The following is a 15,699-nucleotide window of genomic DNA, read 5'->3' as shown; positions in this document are numbered from 1 at the left end:
AGTACAACATTTCTTGAGGTGTGTTTGTCTTTGTCATGCAGCATAACACCAACATTTGTTTTATTCTCAAGGATGCTATGACTTTAAGGCACTTGAAACCATGCCGGAAAAGTTATATCGAGATGGAAAAAAAAACCCATGGAGCAGATGAAGGATGAGGGTACTCTGGATGCCATTCACAATTACGGACATCATTCAAGTCTACTTGTACCTAATTAAAACACTATTTTTACAAGAGATGCAATAATCCCCCAAAATTACCACTGTGCAAAAATATCAACACAAAATATATTTACAGAATTACAGTATTTGTCTGTGGTCCTGCTAGAAAGTTGGAAATATTGATAAAATATACCTTGAAGATAGTATGACAGCCGCAGATATCAGAAGTTGGCATCACTTGGCAAACTGAAAGTACTGAACAGTTTGAGCAGTTGTGAGACAGAACGCCCACCAAACCCCAACCATCGTAGGCATCAATCACAAAGGAGACTTTAGTGCAACTTTCATCAAATTCGGTTGGGCCAAGTCAGTAGGACCAAACCCATTAGGATCCAACCCATACCCACTGTTGGAGCTTTAGAAATGGCTCCTGGCTCTAGTGGTTGTTTAATAAATCTGTTTGACATTTAAGGAGGTAATTTACTAACAATCGAAGTTTGATTTTTTTCCATTAATCTCCAAAAACTTGTGTTTTTTCAAATTTTTTTTAAAAAGCTCTAAAAATGTGAGATTTATTTAGGGGCAAATTCATCAAGGGTCGAATTTCGAGGAGTTAAATCCCTCGAAATTCGACTGGGGAATAGAATTGAATAGGCAATTCGGGCGAATTTATGCGCTGGCGAATAGTCTAATTGGCGAATATTCACCAGACGAATAGATGCTCGATCGAATATTCGCTCGAAGGATTTTCATTCGAATGCCTTTTTATTCGATCAAAAACTTGGAAAACAAGCCTATGGGACTTTCCCATTGGCTTTTAAAGCAATTCGGTAGGTTTTAGGTGGCGAAGTAGGCAGTCAAAGTATTTTTAAAAGAGACAGTACTTTGACTATTGAATGAGTGAATAGTCGCAGCGTTTTTGCGATCGATCCAGTACTTCAACTATCGAATGGCGAATAGTCGCAGCGTTTTTGTGCTCGATCTATTAGAATCATTCTACTCAGGCGAATTTACGCCAATTCGATAGTCGAGGAGCACAAAAAAACACTCGAAATTTCGACGTTTTTTTACTTTGAATCCTTCACTCGAGCTTGGTGAATTGGCCCCTATCTGTAAAAAACACGAAACTCTAATAAAAACTTTGCCATGTAAAAGTTATCAAGGTCCTATAGAAGTCAATAGGAGCTGTGTTGATCCTATTGGACTGCTCTAAATCTATTAGGACTAATAATAATACGTTTTCTGATTTCTTTTTATTAGGAATTGTCTGAAAAAATTTAATTTTAGAGGTTTTCGAATTTTTTAGCCCATCATTGAGCATAATTTTCCTTTCGTACTTTTTTTATTTGGATCTGTTAATAAATCTCACGACTTAGTTTTAGAGTTTGTCGTGGTTCCAAAAACCCTCCAAAACCCCTAAAATACGACCTTTGATAAATTAGCTCCCTAGAGTCTGTTCCAAGGCTTGGTGGATCCCCTTGAAGTATATAAGCACTGGATGAACCCAGAATTCCCATATCCAGTTTGGAAGCAGTTGATGTTTGCTGCAACTGCAATCTTTTCCTAGTGGACTGTGCAATGTGCAGTTGCATTTAGACTTGAGCTACAATTGGCCCAACTGAGTCTGATCACAGTCTGTAGTGCAAAGCAGGCCTGGGGATGTTGGGGGGTGCTGGTTCACAACAGAATTTAGGCTGCAAGTTCGATATCCATGGCCTTGAATACAGATGTACTGTACCTATTGATCACACACTATTCAATTTGATATACAACAAAATTGGGGTCAACCATTTCATGCAGGGAGATTTAAGGCTTCAGAACAGCCAAGACTCACCAATCGCCTTGTATATCCATTTGGACGAAAGAACTGGCAGCCAGAATGCAAGACTAAAAACCCTTCAACAAAAGAAAACATCTAATATATAACATGTTCCTCTACAAAGACTGGTTATATCACAGCTTTACTTTGGGGTCAATCTGCTACAGTGCATGTGTGTGTTTTAAAGTGGTTCTTTGCATTTTTATATTTTTCACAGTATTTTGACTTTCTTTTGACCTTACAAGGCTGACCCAAAGCTGTGCTAGAAGGACACAAAAACTATAGTGCGTTCTTGCCCTTTTTCAATACAAATACATTAAAAGACAATATGTTATATAATACAGCTAAATCATGTTTCACATTGTAATTTAACACTTTCAGAAATGATTAGGGATATCAGATTCAATACCATGCAGTCCATCTTCTTCATATCTAGGTCTGTCTGGCCTTTCATGTTCCTCATATCTAGGTCTGTTTGGCCTTCCATGTTCCTCATATCTAGGTCTGGACTTCCATGTTCCTCATATCTAGGTCTGTCTGGCCTTCCATGTTCCTCTTATCTAGGTCTGTCTGGCCTTCACTGACTCAGATATACTATGTGACACATTCAGTTAAAATGAGTTGGTATGAAGATGGTCTTCTAAGAACATATGGACAGACATTAAGAGTTATCCAACAGGAAAATACTGTACATATGAAAAAACATAAAAAATGGAGCTTTTAAAGTCCAAAAAAGCATACAAGGTCATGTTTGTTTCTGATGTGTTTATACCTTCTTAGCGTAACAATAAAGGAAGGTCACATATTGGACACCCTTTGTATAAAACAGCAGATACCTTATATTCCAGGCTTCCCAAAGTCTCAAATGAGTTATTCGACTGTCCAAAGGGGTTACATACTTAGTTACAGATTGTGTCTGGACACAACCTTTCTTATGACATCCTATAACCCTTACACGAACTCCACAGGGTACATCAACAGTTGAACAGGTAAGGTCCCCACAAATGAGCAGATATTGGGTGGATTTCTGACCTTCTTAATCAGATCTACAGATCTTTTGATCGACACTCAGGCTAGGCAGAAGATCTCAGCAGCCAACGGCACTTTGAAGGTTCACAGATTTTTACCAGCTCCTATTTAATTGGTCCAACATTCAAACTACTGTATGCTTGTTAAAAGTCCATCGACATGACCTGTCTTTTGCATTTCTCTGGGGTAGAACTATATTTATTGTTACTTAATGTGGCTAAAGTATGATGATGATGACGGCTCTACAATATAGTTAGCCATTGTTACCATAGCAATAGTATTTTAAACTGCTATTGTTCCACTAAGTAAACAGTAAACCAGCTTAAATTTTTGAGATGTATCTGCCCCATAGGGGCTAGTTTTCAACGCTGGAATTAATTTCTCCCAAGACTGATTAATTCATTTCTCTCAAGTCTTAACACTACCCTAGGAATCATTATAGGGAAGACATGCTTTTGTTTAAACTAGTGCTGAAATATAAGGCATTGATTTAAGAAAATACCCAAAATAGATGAAAGGGCTGGAAAAAAACAAAGAACAAAAAAGTAAATTGATTGGTATAGAATGGTATGGAATGGCAACATAAACAATGGGGTGCTTGACTAAGGCTGCAGTTATAAAACTGGTTGCACGTCCACCCTTCCATCAAATTTGGCCTCTGAGCCAAAGAGTGCTTTGAACTTCACATAAGCAGTCCAGCAACAAAGTGATAGTGGGAGCACTTACTGGTACACAGCCAAGCTTTTGCGTGCTGCAACATCCAGACTGCTATCCCAAACGGCAATCCAGGGCAAAATCAATGTAGAGGAACGGAGCACCGCAGAGCCAAAATAATAAGTTTAAAAATTTAAAATTTATTATAAATAAATTAAAAATTACAGCAGCATCTCTCTTTTTTAACATATTATTCTGGCTCTGTGGTGCTCCGTTCCTCTACATTGAACTGCACATAAGACAATTTTGAAATGGAACAAATGGAAATGGAACAAATTTTGTTCAATGATTCCCAGAAAGCATAGAACCCTTCAGACTTCAACTGGTAGTTGCAGCTCCCTTAAGTGCCAGGCAGGATGTCTTTAATTATTTCTGATGGCAACAGGAAGTCTTTAACTCATGCTGAGGTCCAACCTGACTGCCTTATAAAGTAAGATGGTCAATGCATCATTAGGATGTCTAGGGGGCTCTTCACCAGCAGGCAGGACATATCATAGGAAGAGACAGGAGCTGTGGAAATTTTCTACATTGGACAATGCATCATTAGGTCACAGGTAGTCTTTAAATTTTGTTTAAGACCAGAAAACTCTGGTGGCAATACAATGCATTAAAATTCTTACAAAAGGCGTAAACCTGAAAACATCCTTTATGTTCCCTACATAGAACATAAAGACGAACATAGATGAAGCTTTATGATGCATTTCCATATTTAATAGAAAGAGCAAGTGTATGAAAGAAATGCCAAGTGGATGAAAGATTGACCAAGACCATGAAAGAATGACTCAGTGCTTCAAGAGTATGACAATGAATGAATCCATACCCCCCCCCAAGATGAATGTCGACAGCATATGCAGCAGTTGTGCTTTTATTAATAGAATTAAAAAAACAAATCTGACAAATGAAAAGCTTAACATTCAGTTCTATAATGAAAACAAATGAAAAAAAAAACAGAATGTAGAACTGGATTGACGTGAGCACAATGATTGAATGGTTATGTGGTCCTTAAAATGGAGAAGAGTCAATGAAAGTCCTTTGCTTTATACTTGGGATTAGAATGAAGCATTTGATGCTTTGTCAACCTTAATCAGATGATTTCAAATTGAAAATAATAGAGTAAATATCCAAACTATATATTTTTTGTCTTTTTTTTATGCTGGGAAACTGGGCTAAAGCCTTGATAAATATCCTCCTGTTTATTCTCTGACCCGCAGTTATAGTCCCAGTTTGCTACTCTCTACAGATTATCAAATGTACCTTGATCTACAGTATTGAAATAAATTATAAACCATCCTTAAGATAACACTATCTTTGTATTATATACAGTTTTAATCTCACACTTTTTTTGTTCAGATGCTTAAGCTGGCCACACACCCAACGATTTGGCCGTTCAAGATAGGGCAGTTTGTTTTTTTTTGAAGTTTAATGAACCACCCCCTGCATCTACACAAAGGGTCAGGAAATTTTCCATGATTTTCAGCGATCTGGAATAATTTCTTACTTATACATGCACCGAAGAGATCAACCACAATGGAAGTCAATGTAGAACCATAAACGGGGAACTCAATTCAAAATTAAGAATTATATGAAGAATTATTAAGAATTATTTGGATTCTATTGGTTCAACCCACTTCACAAACAGACAAACAGGCTGATTCGATAGTAGACCACAATGGAAGCAGATCAGACGAGTGATCAAATGGATTCCATTGGTTCATCCCACTCAACATACACATACAATGATCTGAACAACGTGTAGATCACAAGGGAAGCATAGAACGATCTAATCAGTTAGTAGACCACATGAGAAGCAGACCATAGAAAGTGACCAGTTGGATTTTCATATTTTCATCCCATGTAACATAGAGGAATCAGATTAGAGACAGTGATCACCTGACCTTTTATGGTTCGATTAATTTCGCACACTCAAAATACTCTTCTTAGTGGATATATCACAAGGTAGCAAAAGAAAAAAAACAATTAGCTGGATTTCCGTACACACACACACACGCACACACAATATGATCCATGGACAAAACCTACACTTAATAATTGATCATCTGGATTACTATGGTTCTAATCTCAAAACCAATGATCTGGACTTCATAGTGAAAAAAAAAAAAAAAGATATTCTAAATATTCTAACCCAGTTAACTGACGTTTATATTTTTGGCCATCCGTATCCCATCACTAACTCAAAAATGTTCATGGAATTCAATAGGTCAAAGAAGAGATCAATCACTTTGGAACGGTTCTATCTTTGTGTATGTGGCCAGCAGAAAAAGTGATAAAAAAACATTATTTTTCATACTATTATTACTTTTGAAGAGGATTTGCTTCAGGACCACCATGTCAGTTCTTGGATTAAGGTCAAACGTAAAACATGTTAAAGAGCATTATTGTCATTTCAGCAATAAGTCCTAATGCCACTGTAATTACTGGAGCAGCATCAATCAAGGCATCATGGTGACCCCCGAGCACTGATCGTCCCCCCCCCCGATTCCTTCTCTTTTTTGCTCTCTTCTTCTTCTTGGCAGCCGTGTCTCAGGAAAGCTGTCTTCAGCAAGGCAGAAGCAGGTAAGAAAAATGCACTAGAAGTCTGTGTCCCATCCTGAATTGTCATCAGGAGGTGGATCTTCATTGTCCTCGGGAAAGCTGTCAAAATTGCTCGTGTCTGTTGGGGATGCAACCTGGCAAATGAAAAAAGAACACTTTTTCTCAGTTATCTTCAAGGTGAAGCTAGCAGCTTAATGGGGATCTCCAGCCAAATTCTTTTTTTTCCAGCATCATTGCCATCGTTGTCTGTAAATGTGGTTAATAGTTTTATAGTAATGCATATCAGATGAAACTAATTACTGTTTTATTTGGTGAAAGTAGCAGGAGCTCGTCTGTCACCCCTTCCTCTAGAACAAGCTCTTGTCTATGCAAGACCTGACCACTGCTCAGAAATGCCAAAACAAGGCATCTTTAAATTGTGATCACCACCAGGTCTGCCACTGCCAATTTCCCATGAATATCATTCTCTTAGGTTGGGTCTCCAACCATTAATACCTGTGAGCCACATTCAAATGTGTAAACAGTTGGGGATTCAAAATTCAATTCAAAAATAAGCACCTGCTTTGAGGCCACTGGAAGCAACATCCAATGGGTTGTTGCTCACAAGTCACAGGTTGAGGATCACTGCTCTAAGGGAAGCCATGACTAGCAGATGTGGTGTTTTGACTGCCACCATTTCCCACAGTGGTCCAACTGATGTATGCATTTTTTGGCACACTCAATTAATAATGGCTCCAGATTTCACAATTAAAAAGTTTTCATAACACTACTGTTTTAATAAAAAATAATTATGTAGAACCACTAGTTCTTTAACGAAGAACAAAAACTTATACCATAAACAATATAAGATGGAACCTAGCCAACCCATTGCATTACATGGAATTTTTATTGGCAAGTACAGAAATAGGTGCAGTTGCAAGATTCCCAATTGGGGCAGTTCAGAAGGGAGTCCTCTGGAGTAGACCAGAACTAGGGGTAGATAGAATAGGCACATGTCTCGGGACACAACAGAGGGGGAGCTAGACATGTACCTCATGTACCTTCCTGCCCATAATGTACCTCATCTACCTACTGGGGCCCTGCTCTTCAACATCTCCACTACTGCTCATCAGGTGGCTGGGGGGTGGAGATGATCTGGTGTTGTTAGTAGGCTTTTGTTCTCTTTTAAGGTCAAAATCTGATATGAACAAGTCTATGGCTTGGCAGGAGAATGCAGGTAAATAAGGTCCAGATGCTACGCGTACAGACAGGCTACTGCCTAGGCGTGCCCACCCCTGTTAAGCAAGACTATAGCAGAACGAGAAGGGTTTTTTTTTAATGTCTATATATTTTATGTTAAATTCACATCACCTAAAATGAATGGTTCAGTGCTTTAAGGCCAATGATGACTCTCTGAGGCTGAGAAGAATTAGTAAGCACGGAATACCACAATATACAGTAGTTATATTTTTAATCACATAGATAAAAAAGGAATATTAAAAATTTTAATTATTGCTTTCAGGAGGGAGATATGAATTAGTTTGTTTACCAAAACACATTCACTATACTGTAACATGCCTGTTGGATTAGTAGGAATGGGTGCATAATTCTTTCATCGGAAATATACGATTAGAGCAAAATAATTGATACAAAGGGCTAATCCAAAGGGAAAACTACTTACACTTGGTATAATAGGAGGTGTCAATGTGCCTTTTCTTAAACCTTCCCAATTAAAGCCTTCAAACCATCTGAAACAATGAAATGTGTTTGTTAAACTCTTATAGATAATATCTCTACAAAATGATTGCTATAATAATAAAATACACCGCGCTGAACTTCTGCAGAAAAGATGACCCATAGTCATGGCAATAAAAAAGTGAGAATTGATGCATAGAAGAAAAGGGGGATAAATGTAGGTATAAGTAGCAAATTTATTAAATACCAAATTCAATTTTTTGCTGCAATTTGGTTAAAGCTCATCAAAAAAATGAAAATTCAAGTATTTATCCAAAATCAAATTTTCAAGATTTAACAATTAAAACAATTTTGAAATCAATGGGAGATGTATTTTCAGCATTCAAGTTTTTTTCACAAATTAATGAAATCAAGTTTTCCCGATTCATGTTTTTTCATAAATATGCTAGTGGTTGAGGGAAAGCCAATTCTGATTCAAAAACTAGACTGATTTTCTTTTCACCATTGAATTTGTTAAAATTGGCCTCCCTGTTTATAACTATAATCTGTTCTCGATATTTTCACTAATCTGCTGCCAATATGTACCAGACCATAATTTGTATTAAGATTTAGGTGTATTAAAATTCAGACTTTTCCAATATCTTCCAATAGGGCGTTATTTAGTAAAACTCACATTAAAGGGGACCTGCAACCCTAAAAATATTTAAAATCGTATTTTATCACATTAGTCAAGCAAAATAAACTTTAATTACACTGTATAAATTATTTGAATCTTGTTTCCTTCAGTCTGGGAATTCATAATTATAAAAAGAAGGCAGGAGCCATTTTGTGGACACTGTTATTAAGACAAGTCTTGTATCATCTCAGAATCTTGTTTGTGCACCAGAATGGGGGACCTGATGTCCATCCTCATGTCCTGGTTACACAATTAAATGGTTAAGAGATTTGGGGGAATGTGTGGAGAGCAGTGACATCTAGGAAGTGCTGAATGGAAAGTGAAAGTAATTTTCCCCCCGCCTCTATGCTTAAGGCATAGAGGAGGGGCAGACAATATTTGATTGACAGACGAGATTTTAAAATGAGCTTACAACAGCTGTGAAAGCTTTAATAAAAATAGAACTTGGATTTCATGTTTAATATGATAAGGACTTTTATTATAAAGATTTTTGTGTCTGGGTGACAGGTCCACTTTAATCTAATTTTTTTATGAAAACAAAATCGACCAAACTCCCTTCCTAGAATTGAACTAATTTATCAATTTTACTCTAAAAAGGCGGAAATAAAAGAAAAATGCTTGCAACAAAAATGGCCATTGGACGACTGATGCTCCGAAAACTCGACTTTATTAGATTATCGGATGAAAACCCTGACTTTATTGGATTATCCAGCGCAGATCACGATCAAGAAACAACTTCAGGGACATCTTCCATTGACTTCTACGTGCCCAATCTTGAAATCACGGAGCACCGGAAAATTAAAACATCCGTTTATTAGAAAACATTAAAATATGACAGAGCATGTTAAGCCCAAGAATCCATAGCTTTGACTTCTACGTGACCTCGACAGGTTTGAGATGGAGTATTTTCGAATTTGGATTTTTTGCACCTTTGGGGTATGTCAAATCTCACAAAATTTGAGTTGTATTTATTTCCACTGAAAATTTGAGTTTTCACCTTAAATACCTCAACCACATAAACTTGAGGTTTAATAAATGGGCCCCTTAATGCTGACTCATTTTATCACTTTTTTTTATGAATTAATTATTTTTTTTCCAGCACTGAATATTATAAACACTGGCTTTAAAACAGAAGGAATTCTAGGCTGGAAACCCAGTATCACTTCTACAATTTCCATTTAACCCTAAAACTCACTCTGGATATTTTGGCTACACTACCAATACCAGATCCGCACAGCTCACATCTATATCAACCCACAATTCTCCCCATTTCCCAGTATTCATTGACCTCTGGAAAATGTGAAGTTGAAAGATACGTCTGGACAGAGATCTTATCAAGACAACTACACAACTCTGCTCCAGTTTTAAAATACTTTGAAAAAAATGGACCAATTTAGTATTTTAAAGTAATGTTTATATATGGAGATTTTGGTGGTTGATTTGTATATTCTATATAATATGTACATCAGAAAAATTTATTTTCTTACAATGGGATCATCAGTTGCATTAGCATAAAACAAACGGCAGAGAATATAACAATGTTGAAATGAAACAAATAAAACACAAGCGGAACAGAAGATTTCCAGCCACATCAGCTCCAACAGCGTAAGCCACTAATTGCCTGGAACAAGTTCTAAAAGTTTTTCTAAAGAAAACGCATTGTTCTAGGAAAACAATTTCTGTTTCTGTGACTCAGTTTTGAAGGTCATCCAAATTTTGAGATATTTTTTTATAATAAATTCAGAATATACACGCTTCAAAGATAAGTTTCATTTTCCCACCAACCGCTGTCTACTTACATCATTTTATGGCTAATTTTGGTTAAGATAACATTTCTAATGTGTTTCCTTGGGGTCACTCATGAATCAGATGTTTGGATGTGAACATTTAATGCCCTGTGGCTCTCTAGCTTTTGTTGGACTGCAGTTCCCATCATTCCCCGACTGTTAAAGTCTGTTGATGTAGCAGTAGCATCTGAAAACCCATGCTTTACTCAAGTCAACAGGGAAAAAGTTAAACTTAACAATAAGGTGCACATTGATTAAAACATGAATTAATCTCAACAAATCTGACCAAACTCCCTCCACGATTTGAACCCATTTATCAATAATTTTTCTAAAAAAAAAACAAAATGCACAAAAAAATCAGTCAATACATATAGTGTGAATTGTCACCCAAATCAAATGATCTTTCCTAGTTGCAGCCCAAAACCCAGACTTTTTCAGATTATTCAGCGCACATCACAATGTCAAGAAAAAACTTCAGGGACATCTGCCATTGACTTCTACATGACTTCAACAGGTTTGAGATGGAGTATTTTCGGAATTTAGCAGCTTTGGGGTATGATAAATCTCAAAAAATGTTAGTTTTTAATTTTCCATGAAAAATTTGAGTTTTCCCCCTAAAAACCTCGACCAGAAAAAAATCTAGGTTTAACAAATGGGCCCCTAAAAATAACCAAGAAGAACATAGGGATCATTTACTTGGGAAATACCACATTTTTCAATTTTCTCTGTTGCAATATGCATTTAGTCCTAATAGTATGGGGTAATTCATCTAAAAAAAAATCCTAAATGACAGTGGCTTTATTTACGTGACATCATAATAGCAAATACATCCATACTTACTTGTGCTTTTGAATATCTTTCACTCCATTTTTCAAGTTTCCTAATCTTTCTGATGGATTGTCCCTGGTACAAAGAGAATATGTATATAGTTTGTCATCGGCTCACATTTAAGTAATTAAAAAGCACTTTAAGAGTAAAAAAAAAAAGTATTTTTGCCCCATTACACAGTTTTAAATAGGATTATTATTTTAGCAATAAGTGTTTCACTTCCGGCCATTACGAATGATAATCCCATTCATTTTAGTATTATTCCAGGCACAATGCCAGTGATACATCATTAGCCTTAATGTTAAGATGAGAGCACGTCCGTGCAAATAGCAGTGGAGTCATTTTTATGCACAGAAGTGTTTTGTAAGGTTTGTATTTGAAATTAAAAATCTTTCTATAGACTAACAGTGCAAAATGGCCACCCAAGATGCCCAACTACCATCCTATGCATGCGGGAATCCCCAAGTGATCCACATTGCATTGGAGAAAGTTATCCATACAGTCCTTTCAACAAATAAACTCCACTGGTAAGAACAGGAAGGACCCAACTGCTACCGTTCTTTAGTTACCAAATGACACCCATCATGTTGTTCCCTGGGTTCATTTCCCATATCACTCAAGAATCACACCATGTGTGTAGCCAACTTTAGTCTAAGGTTAGCCATCCAGTGATTACTGCAACTAACTACTCCATGTGGCAATGCTCCTGCTAAGACACCTATGTGCCATTCCTTCTTAGTTACCCACATGCAAGCCTACTCCACAAGTTGCAAAATGTCCCAATCAGTTGACTTCCCTTACCATTTTATCAAGTTAACTTATCTGAAACCAGCACAATTCTATACAAAGTCGGGAGTCCATATTATTATCAAACCAAGCCCACGGGACTCGCCCCAGTTCAAAAGGGCCATCAACTATAGAAAAATTTATATCAAAAAATGATATAAGTCCCAAAGCTTTCTTCAAGTAAAAAATATTAATTTATTGAAGTCTGACACACCTATGACTAAGCGCCGGAGGGTGCGAAACGCGTAAGGTGGGATATGGGGGGTAGTATGTACCAGCTATAATTCTTTTAAAATGTACTTCAATAAATTAATATTTTTTACTTGAAGAAAGCTTTGGGACTTATATAATTTTTTGATATAAATTTTTCTTTATCTGAAACCAGCCTAAGTATAGCCTGTTGATCGTGACAAACACTATGGGGCCGATTCACCAAGGGTCGAATATCGAGGGTTAATTAACCCTCGATATTCGACTGGGAATTAAAATCCGACTGGGATATTCGACTGGGAATTAAAATCCTTCGACTTCGAATCTCGAAGTCGAAGGATTTAGCGCAGATAGAACGATCGAAGGATTATTCCTTCGATCGAAAGATTAAATCCTTCGAATCGTTCGATTCGAAGGATTTTAATCCAACGATCGAAGGAATATCCTTAGATCAAAAAAACTTAGGAAAGTCTATGGGGACATTCCCCATAGGCTAACATTGAGTTCGGTAGGTTTTAGATGGCGAACTAGGGGGTCGAAATTTTTTTAAAGAGACAGTACTTCGATTATCGAATGGTCGAATAGTCGAACGATTTTTAGTTTGAATCCTTCGATTCAAAGCCGAAGGTCGAAGTAGCCCATTCGATGGTCGAAGTAGCCCAAAAAACACTTCGAAATTCGAAGTTTTTTTACTTCGAATCCTTCACTCGAAGTTAGTGATTTGGCCCCTATATCTACCAGGGCAGGACAAGAGACATTTTCAGAAGGTAAACGATTGTCCTACCTGCATAGTTTTTTTATTAAATTAGCAGCATTTTTGGTAATCTTCTTTGGAAATTCAATCATGTCGATACCTCTCAATATGATATTGTATGTCTTCATAGGATCTGGACCTGAGAAAGGCGGGCTGTGAAAATAATGGAGACAATTAGGGTCAGGTCACAACAAGGTGTTTTGTTGGGTGTCGTTTTCTATGGAAAAATCAATGGAATGCAAGGAACCACCAGAAGCTACTTCTAATTACCACATGGGATCTGCATGTGTTACTTCACAAGGAAGAGAGAATATGCTGAGATTCAAAATCTCTACTACTTAATCCCATGTGCCATAAAATTTATGCATGTCCTAAGCTTCTAAAATTCAAGTTAATGCTAAAGGATGTATTTTATTCACTACCTTGGTGTAGCTACTTACTGTCTATGAGGAAAAATCCTAGTCCAATACCCGAAACATTATGAAAATATTAGGGGTCAATTATGACCTGGAAGGTAGGGTACAAATAGGCTTGGGCGCATTTGACCAGTTTCACCAAAAACGCGCTGTCATCGAAATGTTGCTGACGCCCATTAAAGTCAATGGGTGTCAAAAAGTTTTTGACGCGCGGCCATGCAAGTCTATGGGCTTCATTTCCATGGCAAATTTAGGCGAAAAAATTTGCCCATCCCTAGTACAAAGAAAGGGTGCAATCAGCCATGTTTTTAAAACCTGCCTTCCACCTTAGATAAATTGCAGCTGACCCCATGAACACAGTGCTGCCTTATTCATAGGAACAGGGGGTAACCCAAACCTTACCCAGCCCTAACAGGTCTGACTTGAGATCATTGACACTGCTCTCTGCCCCTTTTGGGCCTCTTAGCCCTCGTTCACTTCTGTCTGTTTTGGACACTTCTTTCATAATGTTTATGCTGGGTAAGGGGAGTTCCCATGAGTGCCCACAGTATGTATGGTTTGGCGAGGCCCACTGGCCCAATCTTTTATAGCAAATCATCTGGGCTGGAAGTCAGGCTATAAAATGCAAAAACATAGAGAAATGCAAAAAAAATTTTTTGATTTTCATCTTGCCTTCCGAGTTGTAAAATACCCCCTATTATCTTACACCCTTTATTTTGGTGCATCCCTAAAAATATGTTATTCAGCGCAGGTGAAAAGATTACATTTCAAAAACAGTTCCCTATATAACGTAAAGCAACATGTTGTTGATGCAGGGAGTAAATTCTATTACATTGGCATATGAGATTTTTCTGTTAGAAAGTTGTAAGGCGTTATGTAAACAAATGTGATTTGTTGGCCATTCTTAGGAATAATCTAATATAATGAGCAAAAATATTCTTTAAACTGTTTCAAGGTCAACAATAATTCCCAAACAAACACTCTACAACAGCTCCAAATGCTGAATGCCAAGTATTTCTGCTGCCAATGTGATAATCGAAGTGACAAAGGCAGAAATTGTCAATGACTCTTCCTTCTATTTATATCACCACGTTCAGTTTCAATGCTCATACCTGCCAGTCAGAAGCTCATACATTAAGATTCCCAATGACCAGTAATCGGCTGAAATGTCATGACCCTTGTTCAGGATGATCTCTGGTGCTACATATTCTGGGGTTCCACAAAAAGTCCATGTTTTCTTACCAAATCCTATTTTCTTTGCAAAGCCAAAATCAACCTAAAATGGAAGAAGATCAAAGAGTAAGAATCGAAATATTGAGGGAGATTTATCCTCAACCCTGGAGCAGAAATCCTTCCCAAAGTCACAGGTACATCAGCAACACAGACAGTGTCCATAAAGTCACCTTTAAGATCTTTAGGTGTTGAGGGCCAAACAAGAATATATTTATGGTATTGATCATGCTAAGTATTGACTCTTTGCTGTATGATAAATCTGAGGCTCAAAGAGATCCATCATAGTTATAAACATTACATTTATTTCTGCTCATCTGTTGCTGCAACTCAGTGATCATTCAGTAATAGAAGTAGCGATGGGCGAATCTGACTCGTTTTGCTTCAGCAAAAATTCATGAAACTTCGTAAATTTGCAGAAATGCATTGAAGTCTATTGGCTACAAAATTTTTGTTTCACCGGCGACAATTTTTTTCACCCATTAGAGTCTATGGGCGTCATTTTCACAGCCAAAATTGGAGAAAAATTTCCCTCATTACTATTCATAAGACCAGCGCAGATTCAAATGAATGCACCGCCTGAGGAGGTTCCTTCAATGCCGGCCCCCCCTAGCCGGCAGGAACACTATTGCGAAGAGCGCAGTTGCGTTCTGTCGCAATAGTAAAGCCAAATTTCCAGTTTAAAAATCAGAAATTCGGCTCTTAAAGGTACCAGGAGCATCTTTTTGCCGCCCCTGGATACCTCTCAGGTGTTGCCGCCTGAGGCGAGTTTCTCAACTCGCCTCATTGGCGGCGCGCCCCTGCATAAGCCCAGATGTCTATGTGCTATAGCTACCAGATTTTGATTTTAGTTCCATTGTATGCAGTGATGGGCGAATTTAGGGTCTTTCACCAAAAATTCACGAATTTCCCGGGGGTTTCGTGAATTTATTAGCCGCTGGCGAATCGCTGGAATTCACAGCAAATTCGTGCCTGCCGAATAAATTCGCCCATCACTAATTGAATATTGTTCTCCATGTAAAAATGTGTATATACTGCAATTATTATAAATCTTTTTATTA

The 15,699-nt window shown here is 37.4% G+C and overlaps 1 protein-coding gene across 2 annotated transcripts in view; it reads right to left on the bottom strand.

Moving 5' to 3' along the window:
• Positions 1-4,573: 4,573 nt before the first annotated feature.
• LOC108696071 (cGMP-dependent protein kinase 1) overlaps positions 4,574-15,699 on the bottom strand; it is a 430,860-nt gene continuing 419,734 nt past the window's right edge. For both annotated transcript variants that reach the window (XM_018225072.2, XM_018225071.2), the window contains exons 14-18: positions 14,521-14,684; positions 13,023-13,145; positions 11,255-11,317; positions 7,938-8,004; positions 4,574-6,411 (exon numbers count right to left, since the gene is read on the bottom strand). In XM_018225072.2, the coding sequence (XP_018080561.1) occupies positions 6,313-6,411; positions 7,938-8,004; positions 11,255-11,317; positions 13,023-13,145; positions 14,521-14,684 (516 nt within the window). In that variant the 3' untranslated portion in view covers positions 4,574-6,312. The remainder of the gene's footprint in view (positions 6,412-7,937; positions 8,005-11,254; positions 11,318-13,022; positions 13,146-14,520; positions 14,685-15,699) is intronic.

This window comes from Xenopus laevis, chromosome 7L (genome assembly GCF_017654675.1).
Source record: "Xenopus laevis strain J_2021 chromosome 7L, Xenopus_laevis_v10.1, whole genome shotgun sequence".
NCBI classification, from domain to species: domain Eukaryota; kingdom Metazoa; phylum Chordata; class Amphibia; order Anura; family Pipidae; genus Xenopus; species Xenopus laevis.
Note: the sequence above shows the minus strand (reverse complement) of the source record. Positions and strands in the feature narration are given on the sequence as shown.